This window comes from Gobius niger (genome assembly GCF_951799975.1).
Source record: "Gobius niger genome assembly, chromosome: 11".
NCBI lineage: Eukaryota > Metazoa > Chordata > Actinopteri > Gobiiformes > Gobiidae > Gobius > Gobius niger.
Window position 1 is genome coordinate 1,438,284 of NC_136862.1, and position 21,972 is coordinate 1,460,255.

Genomic DNA, 21,972 nt, shown 5'->3' on the forward strand with positions numbered 1-21,972 from the left:
GCTAACGCTCACCAGCAGCGCTACTACGACACGGACCTCACCGACTGTGTGAAGGTAACTGACCTCACAGACCTCACTGACCTCACGGACCTCACGGACCTCACTGACCTCACTGACCTCACCGACTGTGTGAAGGTAACTGACCTCACTGACCTCACGGACCTCACGGACCTCACGGACCTCACTGACCTCACGGACCGACTGTATAAAGCCACGCACGCCCGGAACGACTACCTTCTGACGCTGGCGGCGGCTAACGCTCACCAGCAACGCTACTACGACACGGACCTCACCGACTGTGTGAAGGTAACTGACCTCACTGATCACGGACCTCACGGACCTCACTGACCTCACAGACCTTACGGACCTCACTGACCTCACCGACCTCACAGACCTCACAGACCTCACGGACCTCACGGACCTCACGGACCTCACAGACCTCACAGACCTCACGGACCTCACGGACCTCACTGACCTCACAGACCTCACTGACCTCACTGACCTCACTGACCTCACTGACCTCACAGACCTCACAGACCTCACTGACCTCACTGACCTCACAGACCGACTGTATAAAGCCACTCACGCCCGGAACGACTACCTTCTGACGCTGGCGGCGGCTAACGCTCACCAGCAACGCTACTACGACACGGACCTCACCGACTGTGTGAAGGTAACTGACCTCACGGACGACACGGACCTCACTGACCTCACGGACCTCACTGACCTCACGGACCTCACTGACCTCACTGACCTCACTGACCTCACAGACCGACTGTATAAAGCCACGCACGCCCGGAACGACTACCTTCTGACGCTGGCGGCGGCTAACGCTCACCAGCAGCGCTACTACGACACGGACCTCACCGACTGTGTGAAGGTAACTGACCTCACGGACGACACGGACCTCACTGACCTCACTGACCTCACTGACCTCACTGACCTCACTGACCTCACAGACCTCACTGACCTCACAGACCGACTGTATAAAGCCACTCACGCCCGGAACGACTACCTTCTGACGCTAGCGGCGGCTAACGCTCACCAGCAGCGCTACTACGACACGGACCTCACCGACTGTGTGAAGGTAACTGACCTCACGGACCTCACGGACTGTGTGAAGGTAACTGACCTCACGGACCTCACGGACCTCACTGACCTCACAGACCTCACACTGACCTCACTGACCTCACTGACCTCACCGACTGTGTGAAGGTAACTGACCTCACTGACCTCACGGACCTCACTGACCTCACAGACCTCACACCGACCTCACGGACCTCACTGACCTCACAGACCTCACTGACCTCACTGACCTCACTGACCTCACCGACTGTATACATTTTTTTTCAATGTTTTTCATATAAATGTTTTTATTGAATTCGATATTTTACTGTTTTTATCTTTAATATTTTGTTACTTTTTAATTTTTTTTTGTATATTTTTGTTATTTATTAATTATCATTTTTTAATCAGAATTTTTATTTTTATTTTATTTTTATTGTGTTTTAATATTTTTATTTATTATATTATATTTTTATCTACACACAGATTATATTAAGGTATTTTTTATTTACATTTTTTAATTATTTATGTTTTGTTTTCTATTTTTAGTTATTGTTTTATTTTATTCATTTTATTTATTTATTTTCAAATCTGTTTAAAACTATGAATGAATTAAAAAGTACATAAATAATACTTTTCCATTTATTCATATTTTTTAATTCTTTTTTTGATTTTGTACCATGTTTGTGTTTATGTTTCTTTATTTTTTTTAATTTTAATTTTTTGTTTGTTTATCTACACACTGACCGCACAGACTGTATAAAGTTTTTTAATGTTTTTAATTTCATTTAAATTTATTTTTATTCGATATTTTACTAATGTTTTTATATATTTATATTTTTAAAACTTTTTAAATATTTTTATTAGTGTTATATTTTTATTGTATTTATTTGTGTATTTTGTTTATTAATTATACATTTTAAAATAGAATTTATTACATATACATAAAATCTATATAAATGTATTTTTTTATTTAAATGTTTGAATTATTTTCTCAATGTTTTGTTTTGTATTTATAGTTATTGTTTTATTTTATTCATTTTTCTTTTTTAAAATTTAATTTCAATTTTTAATTTTATTTATTTATTTATATATTTTTCAGTTTAAAATCAGTTTAAAAAATATTAATAAATGAAAAAGTATATAAATAATACTTTTTCATTTATCCATTTTATATATATATATAAATATATATATATATATATATATATTATCTTTTTTCATCATTTTATTATGTTTCTTTATTTTTTTTCTTTATTTTTTTTTTCAGGTGTTGGATGGAAAAATCCACACGCATGTGAAGGACTGCCTGGTGTCTCTGTGTCGGACTGAACTGGAGACGTACGAGGCGGCTCATAACACCTTCACTCAGCTCTTCACCAGCTCCAGCGAGGTACGTGTGGCAGCAGGGACATGGGGGACAGCAGGGACATGGGGGACATCAGGGACATGAGGGAAAAAAGTGACAAAAATTCAACAAAAATGTGACAAAAACTCAACCAAAAAGTCTCAAAAATTCAACAAAAAAATTACAAAAATGTGACAAAAACTCAACCAAAAAGTGACAAAAATTCAACAAAAATGTGACAAAATTTCAACAAAAATGTGAGAAAAACTCAACCAAAAAATGACAAAAATTCAACAAAAATGTGACAAAAATTCAACAAAAATGTGAGAAAAACTCAACAAAAAAATGACAAAAATTAAACAAAAATGTGACAAAAATTCAACTAAAATGTGACAAAAATTCAACAACGATGTGACAAAAATGAAAAAAAAAAAAAAAAACACAGCAACAGCGCAAGGAAAAAGATCAGTTTTGTAGGTCTTAGCTTTCAAATGAGGTGTTACACAGACCTATATAATGGCCAAAGTTGGTTCAGGCGGGGGGTAAGAGGTTAAGTTCTGATGAGTCATAATGGGACAGATGTGTGTGTGCAGATCCTGCAGCAGTTCCACCTGGAGCAGTTTGTGGAGAGAAACCCCGTGTTTCAGCGAGCCTCGGACTTCCTGTTCCAGCCCAACGACTCCGACACGGTAACTCAGCTCACAGTGACGCTCTTTTAGTCGACGACCTTTGACCTGGGAGAGCACAGGTTTACTCTCTGCAAATATACACAGGTACAGTTCTTTATTGTGGCTGTAATGGAAACATTTTGTGTTTCTTTATCTAAAGCTTCTTTGGGCGTCCACAAAGGTTTAAGGTATTATTATTATTTCAGCTTCCACTTCAACAAACATGGATTTCTCAGTATTTGTGTGGAAAACTCGATAACTCTCGATAACGCAAACATCAGAAATATATAAAACCGTGAACCTGAATCCTGAACCGACTACAAAAGAGTTTTTCAGTGTTTCCCTCCCCCAGCTGATCACAGAGACACTTCCTGTCTGATCACAGAGACACTTCCTGTCTGATCACAGAGACACTTCCTGTCTGATCACAGAGACACTTCCTGTCTGATCACAGAGACACTTCCTGTCTGATCACAGAGACACTTCCTGTCTGATTACAGAGACACTTCCTGTCTGATCACAGAGACACTTCCTGTCTGATCACAGAGACACTTCCTGTCTGATCACAGAGACACTTCCTGTCTGATCACAGAGACACTTCCTGTCTGATCACAGGGGCACTTCCTGTGGGGTCACAGTTGCACTTCCTGTCGGGTCACAGTTGCACTTCCTGTGGGGTCACAGTTGCACTTCCTGTGGGGTCACAGTTGCACTTCCTGTCGGGTCACAGTTGCACTTCCTGTGGGGTCACAGTTGCACTTCCTGTCGGGTCACAGTTGCACTTCCTGTGGGGTCACAGTTGCACTTCCTGTGGGGTCACAGTTGCACTTCCTGTGGGGTCACAGTTGCACTTCCTGTCGGGTCACAGTTGCACTTCCTGTCGGGTCACAGTTGCACTTCCTGTGGGGTCACAGTTGCACTTCCTGTGGGGTCACAGTTGTACTTCCTGTCTGGTCACAGAGACACTTCCTGTCGGGTCACTTCCTGTGGGGTCACTTCCTGTCGGGTCACTTCCTGTCTGGTCACAGAGACACTTCCTGTGGGGTCACTTCCTGTCAGGTCACTTCCTGTCTGGTCACAGAGACACTTCCTGTGGGGTCACTTCCTGTCGGGTCACTTCCTGTGGGGGCACTTCCTGTCTGGTCACAGGGGCACTTCCTGTGGGGGCACTTCCTGTCTGGTCACAGTTGCACTTCCTGTGGGGTCACTTCCTGTCGGGTCACTTCCTGTTGGGTCACTTCCTGTGGGGTCACTTCCTGTCTGGTCCCAGGTCCGCCCCCCGTGCTCTGGTGTGAAGCCGGCCGTCTGAGAGTCCGGGTCAGGTGTGAGTCTCTCCCGGACCGGCCTTTGCTCCACTGGACACAACACTGGGCAGTTTGTTGAGCCTTGTTTTCCTTGGACGTGAAACAAGCGTCCGCCTGTTCCTAAAGAAAACAGGCCTCGCTCTCTCTGGCCCGGGGGGGCCGGGGCAGGAGGCCGGGGCAGGAGGCCGGGGCGGGAGGCCGGGGCGGGAGGAGGGACCGGCTCTGAAAAGGAGGCTTTGTCCATCACAGCCACTCCAACACCCCGGCTCATGTGCAGACGCTGCAGGTGAACATCACATCCAGAGAGTCGCTCAGAGGGAGGCGGTTAAAAAGAGACAGAACGTCAGAGAATAAACATCGCAAAGACAGTTTGGGCAGTTTTAGAGTTAAAACTAAGACGTTATGGAGAAAACAAGACACAAAAAGTAATGAAGTATTTCAACAAATTCACTTCGATCGGCTCAGTCGTCTGTGGAAAATAAGTCTTGGAAATTGGATGAAGGTTGACAGGCTGACACTGACCTAATAATAAATAATAAGCTCTTGGCTTTAGAGCTTTAGACCAGGGGTGTCCAAACTTTTTTTCACCCAGGGCCGTATATGTAAGGATTAAACAACTGGGAGCCGTGCATTAGACGGTTATAATGCACGACGCGCAGTGGAGTGGTGTTCTTGACTAAATCTGCCAGACTACGGGACTATTTTGTGTGGGTTATTAGCCGGTCACTGAAGGCTGGTCTCAGAGCGAGTCATTCTCCGCAGCTATTACGAGGATCTCAGTCAGGCTCAACGACACAACATCAGCACAGAATCACAACACAACAGGACTAACCCGGAAACACTTTTCCCTGGAAGGAAACACCGATATGCGGCACTCGTGGGCACCAGTTATTTACCTTTTACAAGGTTTAACCTGAAGCTAAAGCTAGCTAGCTCAACCAGCTCAACTGTTTATGGAAACAGCTGCGGTGGAGTCGCTCACACCTGGGCCCCCCCAACTCAAACTTTTATGTTTGACTTTACTAATCCAGACAAAGATGCTTCAATGCAGGATCATTTTATGTACGCCTGAAAATGATGAATAGCCTTAACCGTTTCCAATAGAAATGTAAAGCTCATATGTTATTAACAGTAGCTAATAGGGGTGTAACGGTACGCTAAAATTGTATTCGGTTCGGTTCACGGTTTTGGAGGGCTCGGTTCGGTTAATTTTCGGTACAAATAAATAAGAACTAACAAAAAATTTCTTTTGAAAAGCTGCCAATACACAATAGAATTCTTGCATAAAATAAATTAAAGTGACCCATTTGGGTGATATTTTAAATAAATTGCACTCTTATAATGAGAGTTACTGTAACTCATGAGAACCATGTGGATTCAACTCAACAAAAAGGCCACAGTGAACGGCTTTTTACTCTCGTCTACTCGCCAAACTACTGTCCTGATACTCTAGACTCACCAGACACAGTAAGAAGAGGGTTTAAATGTGAGTGAGGCCCAGAGTCCGCGCAGAGAAAACATGAGAGCTGCGCCCGGGACACGGGGACATGATGCAACCGCGGAGGAGCCGCGCATGAGGCGAAGCACCGGGAGACAGACGCCGAGCGGGACATGAGCGGAGAAGCACTCGCGCTTTGGAAGAGACAGGGGGAAGGCGGTCGGTCTCTCCTTCTCATTCACTTCACCAGACTGCTCCGTGTTGGTGTTATATGTGGCGAAGTAGGCGGAGAGTGAGTGCGCGCTGGAAGAGCCTGTGTCGTAACAACGCGTTGGTTAATCAGTGAAACAACACTACGCACCTTGCGTAGTTTGCGTATAGGAAGAACCAGCTCTGAGCGCTGGTATAACTTTTTGGCTGAAGTGCGGACGTGATGGGATATTGTAGCGAGGCTCAAGACTTTTAACCAAATACTTAAAGCCAGCGCCTTCAACGACTGCAGTTTCTCTCGGCTACTCATGCAGCTTCAATAGCGTCCGTGCGGAAACTCGCGTAGGAACTTTGTTCCGCGGCACTTAATATGACGCTAATAATAAATGTACATTATTTAATGAAAATAATACACCGAAACGGTACGCAAGTGGACCGAACCGAACAGGCCGAACCGAAGCGGTTCAATACATCCCCGTGAACCGTTACACCCCTAGTAGCTAACCTAGCTGCTCACTCTCCTCTACAAACATTTAGCAAACGCTTGGTTTTGGACAAAAACGCTGAAATTAACACAAAATCCATCTAAAAAATTTGATAAAAATTTGATAAAAATTGATGAAAAAATGACAAAAATGTGACACAAAAAAAATGACAAAAAAGTTAAAAAGATACAACAAAAAAATGTGATGACGTGAGGAAAAAGATCCTCTCGGTTCAGGCGGGAGTTAAGAGGTTAGGCTTTTAGATTTGGGTAAAGCTCGGTTTCGCCCGGGGGTAAGGGTAAAGTGAGAGGCCAGACCGGTGGCCCTTCTGTGCTCTTCCAGAACGGACATATGGCCAGTCCCCCCCTGCGGATTTGTTGCGACTGTGTCACTGAAATGTCGTATTTGTTAAAAGGCAGTACATGTGACCGCCTGTTCCCTTTGTGAACCCTCTGCTGTTCATAACGTCACCAAACGCCCCAGTCCAGACGACGACTGGACCTGCCCTTCTCTGTGACCGTGGGTTAAATAAAGTCAGGATAGTTGTGTTTCCAGACGGCGGCTTCAGGGCGGAGCTGCTGCTGCTCTGAGCTCATTTATTCACTCACTATTTTTGGCACAAACTCACACAATGGCGTCTCTGTGACCGAATATATTTAACTGGACCAACATGTCAGAATAAAGACCACAGAAGCTTTCGGACATTTATGGAACAATGTTACAGGAGAAAACTGGAGCTTTGCTTTGCTCCAGTAGTATTTGTCAGATAGCTGCAACAAAAGTGACAAAAACTCAACAAAATACTGGCAAAATGAGATGAAAGAAGAAGAAAGAACCTGTTGTGAAAAAGTGAATCTTCCTCTTTCCTCCAGGAACAAAGTACTTGTACTTGTACTGTATTTAAATAGATTTTTCAGGTATCTGTACTTTACTCAGGTGTCTATTTTCATGTGACTTTATTTACATTTAAATAAAAAAGAAACCACTGTCCTATTCAAAAGGAAATGGAAATATAAATTAAACCTTTTCATAATTGAACTTGAAACATTAACCTCTTAACTCCCGCCTGAACCGAGAGGATCTTTTTCCTCACGTCATCAGATTTTTTTTATCCATCATTTTTTTGTTGGATATTCAACTAATTTTTGTAACTTTTTTGTCATTTTTTGTGTGTATTTTTTATCACATTTTTGCCACTTTTTCAACAATTTTTTGTCACTTTTTTGTCACATTTCCATCATTGTTTTCGTCTCAGTTTTGTTGCCATTTTCACACCTTTTTTCCAGAAGCTTTTGGATTGGGGTAAAGCCAAACTGGAGAAAATGTGCTCATTTTTTGTTTGTTTGTTTGTTTGTTTACTTTATTGTCCCCGTAGGGAAATGTGTCCTCTGCATTTAACCCATCCTTCGATGCCACTGGGGCGACACGTAAGGAGCAGTGGTCGACGGCCATGCCGCGCCCGGGGACCCAGAGCCAGGCTGATGGTCAGAATCACCTGGCTGGAGGATTCACCTATTGCACATGTTTTTAGTTGTAGGGGAAACCGGAGTACCCGGAGGAAACCTACGCAGACACGGGGAGAACATGCAAACTCCACACAGAAAGGCCCCGTCCTGGTGGGAATCGAACCGGGGACCTTCTAGCTGTGAAGCGGAGGCGCTAACCGCTGCGCTACCGTGCCGACAGAAATTTTGTCACATTTCTGTCATTTTTTCGTCAATTTTTTATCAAATTTTTGTCATTTTTTTGTCACATTTGTGTCTTTTTTTTGTCCATTTTTTGTCACATTTTTGTCATTTTTTTGTCACATTTTTGTCACTTTTTTGTCACATTTTTGTCATTTTTTCGTCAATTTTTTGTTAATTTCTTGTGACATTTTCTCCACTTTTTCATCAATTTTTCGTCACTTTTTTGTCCCATTTCCGTCATTGTTTTCGTCTCAGTTTTGTTTTTATTTTCACACCTTTTTTCCAGAACCTTTTGGATTGGGGTAAAGCCAAACTGCATATGTCTGTGTGACAGTATTTGGTCCCAGTGCTGCCCTCTACTGGTGGGACTGAACTCTCTTATCGACTAAAACCAGTGGTGCAAAGCTACCTCACATGCATGACGTCATCAAAAGCATCGATATCGGAATAAAAAGTATCGGTATCGCATCGTCCCGCTAAATATTACGACATATCGCAAAGTAGATTTAGTCACATCCCTAAACACAAGTATCTGTATTTTATCCAACAGGTTTGTTACTTTTTTTTAGAATCATGCGTCGTTTTGTTGTCGTACTGAGGGAAGTTATGTGTGTTCTTCTGCAGGTGATGGAGCTGCACAGGGGGAGCGGAACGTCTGAGGAGCACACCCTGGACAAAGAGGCGCGGAAGTGGTCCAGCCGAGTGGCCCGCGAGTACAAGAGCATCATCCACACACAGAGGGTCAGTACGAGAACATCATCCACACACAGAGGGTCAGAACATCCACACACAGAGGGTCAGAACATCCACACACAGAGGGTCAGTACGAGAACATCCACACACAGAGGGTCAGAACATCCACACACAGAGGGTCAGTACATCCACACACAGAGAGTCAGGACAAGAACATCCACACACAGAGGGTCAGTACGAGAACATCCACACACAGAGGGTCAGAACATCCACACACAGAGGGTCAGAACATCCACACACAGAGGGTCAGAACATCCACACACAGAGGGTCAGAACATCCACACACAGAGGGTCAGTACGAGAACATCCACACACAGAGGGTCAGAACATCCACACACAGAGGGTCAGAACATCCACACACAGAGGGTCAGAACATCCACACACAGAGGGTCAGAACATCCACACACAGAGGGTCAGAACATCCACACACAGAGGGTCAGTACGAGAACATCCACACACAGAGGGTCAGTACGAGAACATCCACACACAGAGGGTCAGAACATCCACACACAGAGGGTCAGTACAAGAACATCCACACACAGAGGGTCAGAACATCCACACACAGAGGGTCAGTACGAGAACATCCACACACAGAGGGTCAGTGCAAGAACATCCACACACAGAGGGTCAGAACATCCACACACAGAGGGTCAGGACATCCACACACAGAGGGTCAGAACATCCACACACAGAGGGTCAGAACAAGAACATCCACACACAGAGGGTCAGAACATCCACACACAGAGGGTCAGAACATCCACACACAGAGGGTCAGAACATCCACACACAGAGGGTCAGGACAAGAACATCCACACACAGAGGGTCAGGACATCCACACACAGAGGGTCAGGACATCCACACACAGAGGGTCAGAACATCCACACACAGAGGGTCAGAACATCCACACACAGAAGGTCAGGACATCCACACACAGAGGGTTAGAACATCCACACACAGAGGGTCAGGACATCCACACACAGAGGGTCAGGACATCCACACACAGAGGGTCAGAACATCCACACACAGAGGGTCAGGACATCCACACACAGAGGGTCAGTACAAGAACATCCACACACAGAGGGTCAGTGCGAGAACATCCACACACAGAGAGTCAGGACAAGAACATCCACACACAGAGGGTCAGGACATCCACACACAGAGGGTCAGGACATCCACACACAGAGGGTCAGGACATCCACACACAGAGGGTCAGAACATCCACACACAGAGGGTCAGTACAAGAACATCCACACACAGAGGGTCAGAACATCCACACACAGAGGGTCAGTACAAGAACATCCACACACAGAGGGTCAGTACGAGAACATCCACACACAGAGGGTCAGGACATCCACACACAGAGGGTCAGGACATCCACACACAGAGGGTCAGGACATCCACACACAGAGGGTCAGAACATCCACACACAGAGGGTCAGAACAAGAACATCCACACACAGAGGGTCAGAACATCCACACACTGAGGGTCAGAACATCCACACACAGAGGGTCAGTACATCCACACACAGAGGGTCAGAACATCCACACACAGAGGGTCAGAACATCCACACACAGAGGGTCAGAACATCCACACACAGAGGGTCAGAACATCCACACACAGAGGGTCAGTACGAGAACATCCACACACAGAGGGTCAGTACGAGAACATCCACACACAGAGGGTCAGAACATCCACACACAGAGGGTCAGTACAAGAACATCCACACACAGAGGGTCAGAACATCCACACACAGAGGGTCAGTACGAGAACATCCACACACAGAGGGTCAGTGCAAGAACATCCACACACAGAGGGTCAGAACATCCACACACAGAGGGTCAGGACATCCACACACAGAGGGTCAGAACATCCACACACAGAGGGTCAGTACGAGAACATCCACACACAGAGGGTCAGAACATCCACACACAGAGGGTCAGAACATCCACACACAGAGGGTCAGAACATCCACACACAGAGGGTCAGGACAAGAACATCCACACACAGAGGGTCAGGACATCCACACACAGAGGGTCAGGACATCCACACACAGAGGGTCAGAACATCCACACACAGAGGGTCAGAACATCCACACACAGAAGGTCAGGACATCCACACACAGAGGGTTAGAACATCCACACACAGAGGGTCAGGACATCCACACACAGAGGGTCAGAACATCCACACACAGAGGGTCAGGACATCCACACACAGAGGGTCAGGACATCCACACACAGAGGGTCAGAACATCCACACACAGAGGGTCAGGACATCCACACACAGAGGGTCAGTACGAGAACATCCACACACAGAGAGTCAGGACAAGAACATCCACACACAGAGGGTCAGGACATCCACACACAGAGGGTCAGGACATCCACACACAGAGGGTCAGGACATCCACACACAGAGGGTCAGAACATCCACACACAGAGGGTCAGTACAAGAACATCCACACACAGAGGGTCAGAACATCCACACACAGAGGGTCAGTACAAGAACATCCACACACAGAGGGTCAGTACGAGAACATCCACACACAGAGGGTCAGGACATCCACACACAGAGGGTCAGGACATCCACACACAGAGGGTCAGGACATCCACACACAGAGGGTCAGAACATCCACACACAGAGGGTCAGAACAAGAACATCCACACACAGAGGGTCAGAACATCCACACACTGAGGGTCAGAACATCCACACACAGAGGGTCAGTACATCCACACACAGAGGGTCAGAACATCCACACACAGAAGGTCAGAACATCCACACACAGAGGGTCAGTACAAGAGCATCATCCACACACAGAGGGTCAGTACGAGAACATCCACACACAGAGGGTCAGTACAAGAGCATCATCCACACACAGAGGGTCAGTACGAGAACATCCACACACAGAGGGTCAGAACATCCACACACAGAGGGTCAGTACATCCACACACAGAGGGTCAGAACATCCACACACAGAGGGTCAGAACATCCACACACAGAGGGTCAGTACGAGAACATCCACAGACAGAGGGTCAGAACATCCACACACAGAGGGTCAGTACGAGAACATCCACACACAGAGGGTCAGTACGAGAACATCCACACACAGAGGGTCAGTACGAGAACATCCACACACAGAGGGTCAGAACATCCACACACAGAGGGTCAGAACATCCACACACAGAGGGTCAGAACATCCACACACAGAGGGTCAGAACATCCACACACAGAGGGTCAGAACATCCACACACAGAGGGTCAGAACATCCACACACAGAGGGTCAGAACATCCACACACAGAGGGTCAGAACATCCACACACAGAGGGTCAGAACATCCACACACAGAGGGTCAGTACGAGAACATCCACACACAGAGGGTCAGAACATCCACACACAGAGGGTCAGAACATCCACACACAGAGGGTCAGTACGAGAACATCCACACACAGAGGGTCAGAACATCCACACACAGAGGGTCAGAACATCCACACACAGAGGGTCAGAACATCCACACACAGAGGGTCAGAACATCCACACACAGAGGGTTATGAGTAAATAAACGTGTTTCCTGGTTCCGTGTGGTGTTCAAAGGCGCTGGAGGAGTTCGGCGGCGCGGAGGAGCCGAGCGCCGAGCCGGACGCCAAGATGGAGGCGGCTCGGCAGAGTCTACGAAGAGCCCAGGTGATGTTCTGTCAAAACATAAAAACAGGAGAGAAATCCCAGGCTGATCTGATGCAGCTGTTTGTGGGACTTTTAACCTCTTACCCCCCGCCTGAACCAAATGCATTCTGTCCTCTTTGGCTGTTATATAGGCCTGTGTAGCACCTCATTTGAAAGCTAAGACCCACAAAACTGATCTTTTTCCTCGCATTGTTGCTGTGTTGAGTCACCTTATGTATGTTTTTTTTCTTTTTTCTTTTCTTTTTTGTTGAATTTTTGTTGAATTTTTGTTGAATTTTTGTTGAATTTTTGTTACATTTTTGTTAAATTTTGGTGATTTTTTTTTGTTGAATTTTTGTCACATTTTTGTCACATTTTTGTCACATTTTTGTTCTGTGACAAAAAAATGACAAAAATGTGACAAAAAAATGACAAAAATGTGATAAAAATTTGACAAAAAAACGACACAAATGTGACAAAAAAGTGAGAAAACATTGACAAAAAAGTGACGAAAAATGTATGAAAATTGGCAAAAATGTCACCAGAAATTGACAAAAAAAAGGACAAAAAAATTACAAAAATGTGACAAAAAATTGACAAAAAAACGACAAAAAAACGACAAAAACGTGACAAAAAATGACAAAAATATGATAAAAATTTGACAAAAATTTGACAAAAAATGACAAAAAAATGACAAAAAAATGACAAAAATGTGACCAAAAAATGACAAAAATGTGATAAAAATTTGACCAAAAAAATGACTAAAAATATGAGTTGAATACCCAACAAAAAAATGCTGGAAAAAAAATGTGATGACGTGAGGAAAAAGATCCTCTCGGTTCAGGCGGGAGTTAAGAGGTTAAAACCTACAGAAATATCAGTAAATCCGTGACCCCCGTGTGACCCCGTGTGACCCCCGTGTGACCCCCGTGTGACCCCGTGTGACCCCCGTGTGACGCCGCAGACGGTGAAGGTGAAGGCGGAGGCGCGTCTGGACGTGCTGCGCCGGGCCGGGGTTGCCGTGGAAACGTGGCTGAAGAGCGCCATGAACCAGGTGATGGAGGAGCTGGAGAACGAGCGCTGGAACAACCTGGGCGGAGCCAACGACCCCTCGCTGTCGGTGAGTGTCCGAGCGCCGTGCACAGGCGTTAAAGCCACAGTGCACAGGCGTTAAAGCTGACCAGGCGTTAAAGCCACAGTGCACAGGCGTTAAAGCTGACCAGGTGTTAAAGCTGACCGTGTGAGTGTCCGAGCGCCGTGCACAGGCGTTAAAGCCACAGTGCACAGGCGTTAAAGCTGACCAGGTGTTAAAGCTGACCAGGTGTTAAAGCTGACCAGGTGTTAAAGCTGACCAGGTGTTAAAGCTGACCAGGTGTTAAAGCTGACCAGGCGTTAAAGCTGACCAGGTGTTAAAGCTGACCAGGTGTTAAAGCTGACCAGGTGTTAAAGCTGACCAGGTGTTAAAGCTGACCAGGTGTTAAAGCTGACCAGGCGTTAAAGCTGACCGTGTGAGTGTCCGAGCGCAGTGTACAGGCGTAGAGCTGCTCGATTATTGAAAAAATAATAATCAAAATTATTTTTGTCATAATTGAAATCACGATTATTCAAACGATTATTTGTTGCCTTTAAAAAAAAGTCTATCTTTATTTTATTTATTTATTAATCAAAACATTATGATGATATTTTATGTTTTCTGGACAGTTATAAAAGTACAAATGATTTCAAGTACGCCTTGATTAAAGAGAGGTCTCTGTTTCACACCTGCCCCCTGCTGGCCAGCCCTCACATCTGTCCAAGTAAACTGAGCAGCGCGGCCTGATGACATCATCACACAGCGCCGTTTGTTATGGGTTAGACAAAAGCTTGAGCCACGGCACGTAAAAAGCGAAGGGAAAATAATCCCAGCGGCCTGAAATAACGCAAGTCTGCTTTGCAAAAAAAATAAAAAATAAAAAAAAATGAAAAAAAAAAAATGGAAAAAAAATTTGGAAAAAAAAATGGAAAAAAAGGATTGATTTTTTTTTTTTTTTTTAAACGAAAAAAAATAGAAAAAAATATATATATATAATCGATTTTTTGCGATTATGCTAATTTTGTAATCGTTTACTGTTGTAATCGAAATCGTAATCGAATTTCGATGAATTGCACAGCCCTACACAGGCGTTAAAGCTGCGTTTGTCCAGGGCACGGCGGACCTGGAGCGCGAGGACGAGGAGGAGGAGACGGAGGACAGTGGAGAAGCTCTGGACGACAGCAGCTCCAGCCCCTCCAGCACCTTACGCAACTACCCCCTCACCTGCAAAGTGCTCTACTCCTACAAGGTAAGTCCTCTACAAGGGAAATCTACTCCTGAGTCCTCCTAGGAACGCCCCCACCTCCTGGAGACGCCTCCGAGCTTTGGTCACCAGCCGAGTAACCAACCACTGCTCCTCAGCAGAACCCCCTCCCCACTGATGCCACAGACAGCGTGTGGAGGGGGCGTGTCTAAAGGCTCAGAGGTTCGTGACCCCTTAACTCCCGCCTGAACCGAGAGCATTTTCTCCAGTTTGGCTTTACCCCAATCCAAAAGCTTCTGGACAAAAGCTGTGAAAATAGCAACAAAACTGAGACGAAAACAATGATGGAAATGTGACGAAAAATTGATGAAAAAGTGGCAAAAATGTCACAAGAAATTGACAAAAAATGTAAGAAAAAATGACAGAAATGTGACAAAAAAATTGCAAAAATGTGAATAAAAATATTACAAAAATGTGCTAAAAAATTGACAAAAAAATATAAAAATTTGAAAAGAAATGACAAAAATGTGACGAAAAAATTATGAAAAAGTGGCAAAAATAATGACAAAAATTTGATTTAAAAATGGACGAAAAAATTACAGAAATGTGAAAATTGCAAAAATTTGACAAAAAAAAAATACAAAAATTTGACGAAAAATGACAAAAAAGTTACAAAAATGAGTTGAACACCCAGCAAAAAGATGATGGGAAAAAAAATCTGATGACGTGAGGAAAAAGATCCTCTCGGTTCAGGCGGGAGTTAAGAGGTTAAAGAGACAGAGGCCGATTTCAAGACATTCACTACAGCCATTTTGAGAGAGACATTTTATACAAGGCAGTTATTCTAATTTACTGCATTTACAGACCAACAGAAGGTTTGTCATCATTGTAGTGTGATATAGACTGGTGCTATGGGACTGACAAAAGCAGAACACCCCCTCTTTAAACCCAGGCCGTTGGTTAGAGACCCAGAGCCTTCACTCAGCTGTGGCCCTTTGAGGAGAAACATCCTCCTGTAAAGGTGATCGTCTCACTGATCCTCGAGGACGTCTCACTGATCCTCGAGGACGTCTCACTGATCCTCGAGGACGTCTCTCTGATCCTCGTGTGTTTGTGTCCAGGCGTCTCAGCCCGACGAGCTGACCATCGAGGAGCAGGACGTCCTGGAGGTCATCGACGACGGAGACATGGAGGACTGGGTGAAGGTCAGGACACAGCTCTTCTCCTCCTCCTCGTGACCTCTGACCTCTGCTGCGTCTCGTCTCACTCTTGTGTCTCTCTCTGGTCCAGGCGAGGAACCGCAGTGGGCAGGTGGGCTACGTCCCGGAGAAGTACCTGCAGCTGCCCTCGTCCAACAGCCTGCTGAGCATGCTGCAGGCGCTGGCCGCTCTGGACGCTCGCTCTCACTCGTCCAGCAACTCCACCGAGCCCGAGCTGGAGCTGCACTCGGGCGGGGTCAACGGAGACGCCAGCGGTGAGGCTTTGACCTTTGACCTCAGACTCACGCCCTCATGTCGGTCAGACACTAGACTTAGACTAAAGCTACATGAGTTTGTACATGAATAATAATGTGGATAAAGATCGATTCAGCTTTTCAGTAACACCTGGTTCTAAAAGGATCCACATCGTTTAACCTCTTAACTCCCGCCTGAACCGAGAGGATCTTTATTTTTCGTCAATTATTTGTCATTTTTTTGTCGCATTTTTTGTAATTTTTTTATCACATTTTTTGTCACATTTTTGTACTTTTTTTGTCAAATTTTTATCAAATTTGTTTAATTTTTTTGTCACATTTTTTCGTCCATTTTTTATCACATTTTTGTCAAATTTTTATCACATTTTTTTTGTCACATTTTGTCACATTTTTGTAATTTTTTTTGTCACATTTTGCAGGGTTCTAGACTGCGACCAAAATGCTTGCATATGCGACTATTTTTAGAGAATGTGCGAGTAAAAAAAATAAGTGGTAGCACCTGTGCGAGCAAAAAAAAGAAAGAAAGTCTAATAGGCTTTATGAGGAGTGCTGCAAATAACGTTATAAACAGCGTCTCCAGAGCACTCCTCTGAGAACACACACACACTGCACAAACACGCACACACACACACTGCACAAACACGCACACACCCACCAGCTGGTAGTTTACGCTAAACGTTTTTGTCCGGGCAAGTGCCCGCTCTCCCTGTTTGTCCGAGGGACAGGTGAAATACAGACAGCAACAGAAGCCACGTGTCCCGACATGAATTAACCTTCTATTACTTTCTGCCAATGCGCACTTTCCGACACTTTATTCCCCAAAGAAGTATCTATTTTCACTTTTATGTTCGCCTTTTGGGGCGGTAGCGCTGCAGCCGAGCGGCGAGCTCACGAGCGCAGGTCAGACAGAAGCACGCGCACGAGAGGAGGAGACAGGAGCAGAAAGAGATCAGCGGTTTATGTTCCTACCTGAGCTCGCTCTGATCTCCTCGCGGTCAGAAAAAGCTTGTTTTAGAGCGCAAATGTAAAGCTAACGGAGAGCTAACGTAAAGCTAACAGAGAGCTAACGTAAAGCTAACAGAGAGCTAACATAAAGCTAACGGAGAGCTAACGTAAAGCTAACGGAGAGCTAACATAAAGCTAACGTAAAGCTAAGCGCTGCTGTTATGACCCGCCCTCCCCCTGAGCCGCAGCAGATTCAGCTCCCGTATTTTATTTAGGCTTTAGGCTAAAACAGACTGTGATTATTACGGTCTTAATTGGCAGTAATACATAATTTTATAAGTGAATATCCTGCAAGTGACAGTGATGTTGCAGATTTGGAAAGAAAGAGACAAGCAATTGTCAAGGAAGATGAATTATAATGGATTGAAAACACAAAATCAAAGCAGAACAATGCAAAAAATATGTAATAAAACTATATAAAATCACTATTATTAATATTAAAAACTCAATTTTAATCTATTTTTAGGATCAATTATAAGTTAAGTTAAGTAATGTTTATAATTGTCCTTGTTTTAATTTATTAAAATGATGAATTTTGATATTGTGTCTCGAGTCTGTGCGACCAAAATATTGTCTGTGCGACCAAATGAAAAAGTTGGTAGCACCAGCGCTACTAAAATAAAAGTTAGTCTTGAACCCTGTTTTGTGCAATGAATAAGCAATCAGAACAAGCCCTCTCGCTGACGCTGACTCTCAGACACACACACAGCATCACACCTGTATAAGCCACGCCTCTTTACTGCGTCACATTTCACAGAGTCGTTCACTCGTGACTGAAAGTGCTTCAACAGCAGAATCACACGTGTCAGAGAAAGTGGATCCGCCTCAGACGCTCTGTGGCCGTGTTTGGTGAAGCCTGTGTTTGGTGAAGCCTGTGTTTGGTGAAGCCTGTGTTTTGCGCCTCAGTGTCGTTGGCGAAGGCGCTGTACGATTACGCCGGGCAGACGGAGGACGAGCTGTCGTTCCCCGAAGGCGCCATCATCCGCGTGCTGAGCCGAGAGACGCGCGAGGACGACGGCTTCTGGGAGGGCGAGTTCAACGGCACGGTGGGCGTCTTCCCCGCGGTGCTGGTGGAGGATCTGACGAGCTCCGCGGACGCTCAGAGCGACGGCGCGCAGGTGAAAAATCAAACGTTTCTAACAGCAGCGCAGATGTTTCCTCCTCCAGACGCCTGACTCTCCTGTGATCGTCCTCAGGCGTCTCCGTCGGCGGCGCTTCAGTGCGATCAGTCCCCGCGGAGCCCCTTCCCGCCCGGGCCTCTCCACAGCAGCCCCTTAGCCACGCCCACCGCCTCCTCGCCGCAGTCCAGCCCGTCCAGCGCCGCCGCCTCCCCCATCGGCCGCCCCCCGTCCTACCACAGCCACAACGGGCACCAGCGCCCGCCGCCCAAGAGCCCCTTCCACAGTCAGTACTTTAAACTTTTTGTAAATACTTTTTTACTAAATATGTGTTTTAACCCCTTAACTCCCGCCTGAACCGAGCACATTTTCTCCAGTTTGGCTTTACCCCAATCCAAAATCTTCTGGAAAAAAGGTGTGAAAATAGCGACAAAACTGAGACGAAAACAATGATGGAAATGTGACGAAAAAGTGACGGAAAATTGATGTAAAAAATGTGACAAAAAAATGTGACAAGAAATTACAAAAATGTGATAAAAAAATGACAAAAATGTGACAAGAAATTACAAAAAAATGACAAAAATGTGATAAAAAATGACAAAAATGTGATAAAAAAAATGACAAAAATGTGACAAGAAATTACAAAAATGTGATAAAAAAATGACAAAAATGTGATAAAAATGTGACAAAAAAATGACAAAAATGTGACAAAAAAATGACAAAAATGTGACAAAAAAATGACAAAAATGTGACAAGAAATTACAAAAATGTGATAAAAATGACAAAAATGTGACAAAAAAATGACAAAAATGTGACAAAAAAATGACAAAAATGTGACAAGAAATTACAAAAATGTGATAAAAATGACAAAAATGTGACCAAAAAATGACAAAAATGTGACAAAAAAATGACAAAAATGTGACAAGAAATTACAAAAATGTGATAAAAAAATGACAAAAATGTGATAAAAAAATGACAAAAATGTGACAAAAAAATGACAAAAATGTGACCAAAAAATGACAAAAATGTGACAAAAAAATGACAAAAATGTGACAAAAAAATGACAAAAATGTGATAAAAAAATGTCAAAAATGTGACAAGAAATTACAAAAAAATGACAAAAATGTGATAAAAAAATGTCAAAAATGTGACAAAAAAATGACAAAAATGTGATAAAAAAATGTCAAAAATGTGACAAGAAATTACAAAAAAATGACAAAAATGTGACAAAAAAATGACAAAAATGTGACAAAAAAATGACAAAAATGTGATAAAAAAATGTCAAAAATGTGACAAGAAATTACAAAAAAATGACAAAAATGTGATAAAAAAATGACAAAAATGTGATAAAAAAATGACAAAAAATTGATAAAAAATGACAAAAATGTGATAAAAAAATGTCAAAAATGTGACAAAAAAATGACAAAAATGTGATAAAAAAATGTCAAAAATGTGACAAGAAATTACAAAAAAATGACAAAAATGTGATAAAAAAATGACAAAAATGTGATAAAAAAATGACAAAAAATTGATAAAAAATGACAAAAATGTGATAAAAATGTGACAAAAAAATTACAAAAAAATGACAAAAATGTGATAAAAAAAGACAAAAATGTGATAAAAAAATGACAAAAATGTGATAAAAAAATGACAAAAATGTGACAAGAAATTACAAAAAAATGACAAAAATGTGATAAAAAATGACAAAAATGTGATAAAAAAAATGACAAAAATGTGATAAAAAAAATGACTAAAAATTGATAAAAAATGACAAAAATGTGATTAAAAAAAGACAAAAATGTGATAAAAAAAGACAAAAATGTGATAAAAAAATTACAAAAATGTGATAAAAAAATTACAAAAATGTGATAAAATCAGAGCCACAACGGGCACCAGCGCCCGCCGCCCAAGAGCCCCTTCCACAGTGAGAACAGAGACTTTTAACCCTGGCCCTCTGTTTCCTCATGACCCTCTGTTGACCCTCTGTTTGACCCTCTGTTGTTTCCCTCTGTGCTCCAGGTCCGGTCTCTTCTCAGCCGCCCAAATACCCCGAGTCTCCGTCTGGATCCATCCGCCCGGTGAGACACCACGGTCACAAACATCCGGGAAAGTTTCTGCGTAGCCGAATAAAACAAAACTACAAAACTAAATCAGGCTGTACGTGGACCGCCACGGCCATGTTGGAGGACGTTTACCAAAATGTAGAGTTTTTCAAAATTTCCCAAACTAACCTTGTACAGAGAGAGTTTAAGGAGGTCCAGGAGGAAACCCGATCCTCAGAAAGTGAACGTTGTGGTGGATAATATAAACCAGGGTCGGACCTGGACTGAAAAACTGCCCTGGACTCTGACCAGCCTGGCCCAAATTAGCGTAATTGTGACTTCCACAAATACATATTTTAACCTCTTAACTCCCGCCTGAACCGAGAGGAGCTTTTTCCTCACGTCATCACATTTTTTTCCCATCATTTTTTAGTTGGGTATTCAACTCATTTTTGTAACTTTTTTGTTATTTTTGTCATTTTTTCGTCAATTTTTTATCACATTTTTGTCATTTTTTTGGTCATTTTTTTATCACATTTTTTTGTCACATTTTTGTCACATTTTTGTCATTTTTTGTCATTTTTTGTCACATTTTTGTCACATTTTTGTCACATTTTTGTCATTTTTTTGTCACATTTTTGTCACATTTTTGTCACTTTTTTGTCATTTTTTGTCACTTTTTTGTCACTTTTTTGTCTTTTTTTGTCACATTTTTGTCACTTTTTTTTGTCATTTTTTGTCATATTTTGTCACATTTTTGTCACATTTTTGTCACTTTTTTGTCAGATTTTTGTCACTTTTTTGTCACATTTTTGTGACTTGTTCGTCAGTTTTTTGTCGCATTTCCATCATTGTTTTCGTCTCAGTTTTGTTGCTATTTTCACAGCTTTTTTCCAGAAGCTTTTGGATTGGGGTAAAGCCAAACTGGAGAAAATGTGCTCGTTCAGGTGGGAGTTAAGGGGTTTAACCTCTGACTTCGCCTTAACACTAACGAGTGCATTTTCCCCAGTTCGTCTTTTTATTATGATTTTTTTGATCGGCATCATCAGCAAAAAGAGCGGGAAAGGCGGTCGTAGAAACAGAAGCAAAATCATTAATATAAATAATAAATAATAACGGTCCCAAAACTGACCCTTGTGGTGCACCAGACTCCACGGAATTCCTTTTAGATTCATGTTTTTTTATACTGGGCTTCACCCAAATCTAAAAGCTTCTCGACTGGAGATCAACAATGTGACGCCTCATTTGAAAGCTAAGACCTACAAAAGTGATGGAAACTTTTCGTCACGTCGCCCCGATATAAACCCTGCTGTTTCTAACCCTCCTGTTTGTGCGGCAGGTCCGTGCGGCTCCGCCTCCGCCTAAGCAGCATCCTCGCGGTCAGGTGAAGAGGCGCGAGGAGGTGGAGATCACTCTGGTGTGACGGCCGGACGCCCCGCCCCCC

The 21,972-nt window shown here is 43.5% G+C and overlaps 1 protein-coding gene across 1 annotated transcript in view; it reads left to right on the plus strand.

The window, feature by feature from the left end:
* LOC306969921 (F-BAR and double SH3 domains protein 2-like) overlaps positions 1-21,972 on the plus strand; it is a 55,973-nt gene extending 34,001 nt beyond the window's left edge. Inside the window, exons 9-20 of the mRNA XM_079565710.1 lie at positions 2,336-2,458; positions 3,007-3,102; positions 8,831-8,947; positions 12,545-12,634; positions 13,578-13,733; positions 14,797-14,934; positions 16,011-16,094; positions 16,180-16,363; positions 18,275-18,486; positions 18,565-18,772; positions 20,506-20,564; positions 21,868-21,972. Coding sequence (XP_079421836.1) covers positions 2,336-2,458; positions 3,007-3,102; positions 8,831-8,947; positions 12,545-12,634; positions 13,578-13,733; positions 14,797-14,934; positions 16,011-16,094; positions 16,180-16,363; positions 18,275-18,486; positions 18,565-18,772; positions 20,506-20,564; positions 21,868-21,951 — 1,551 coding nt within the window. The 3' untranslated portion in view covers positions 21,952-21,972. The remainder of the gene's footprint in view (positions 1-2,335; positions 2,459-3,006; positions 3,103-8,830; positions 8,948-12,544; positions 12,635-13,577; positions 13,734-14,796; positions 14,935-16,010; positions 16,095-16,179; positions 16,364-18,274; positions 18,487-18,564; positions 18,773-20,505; positions 20,565-21,867) is intronic.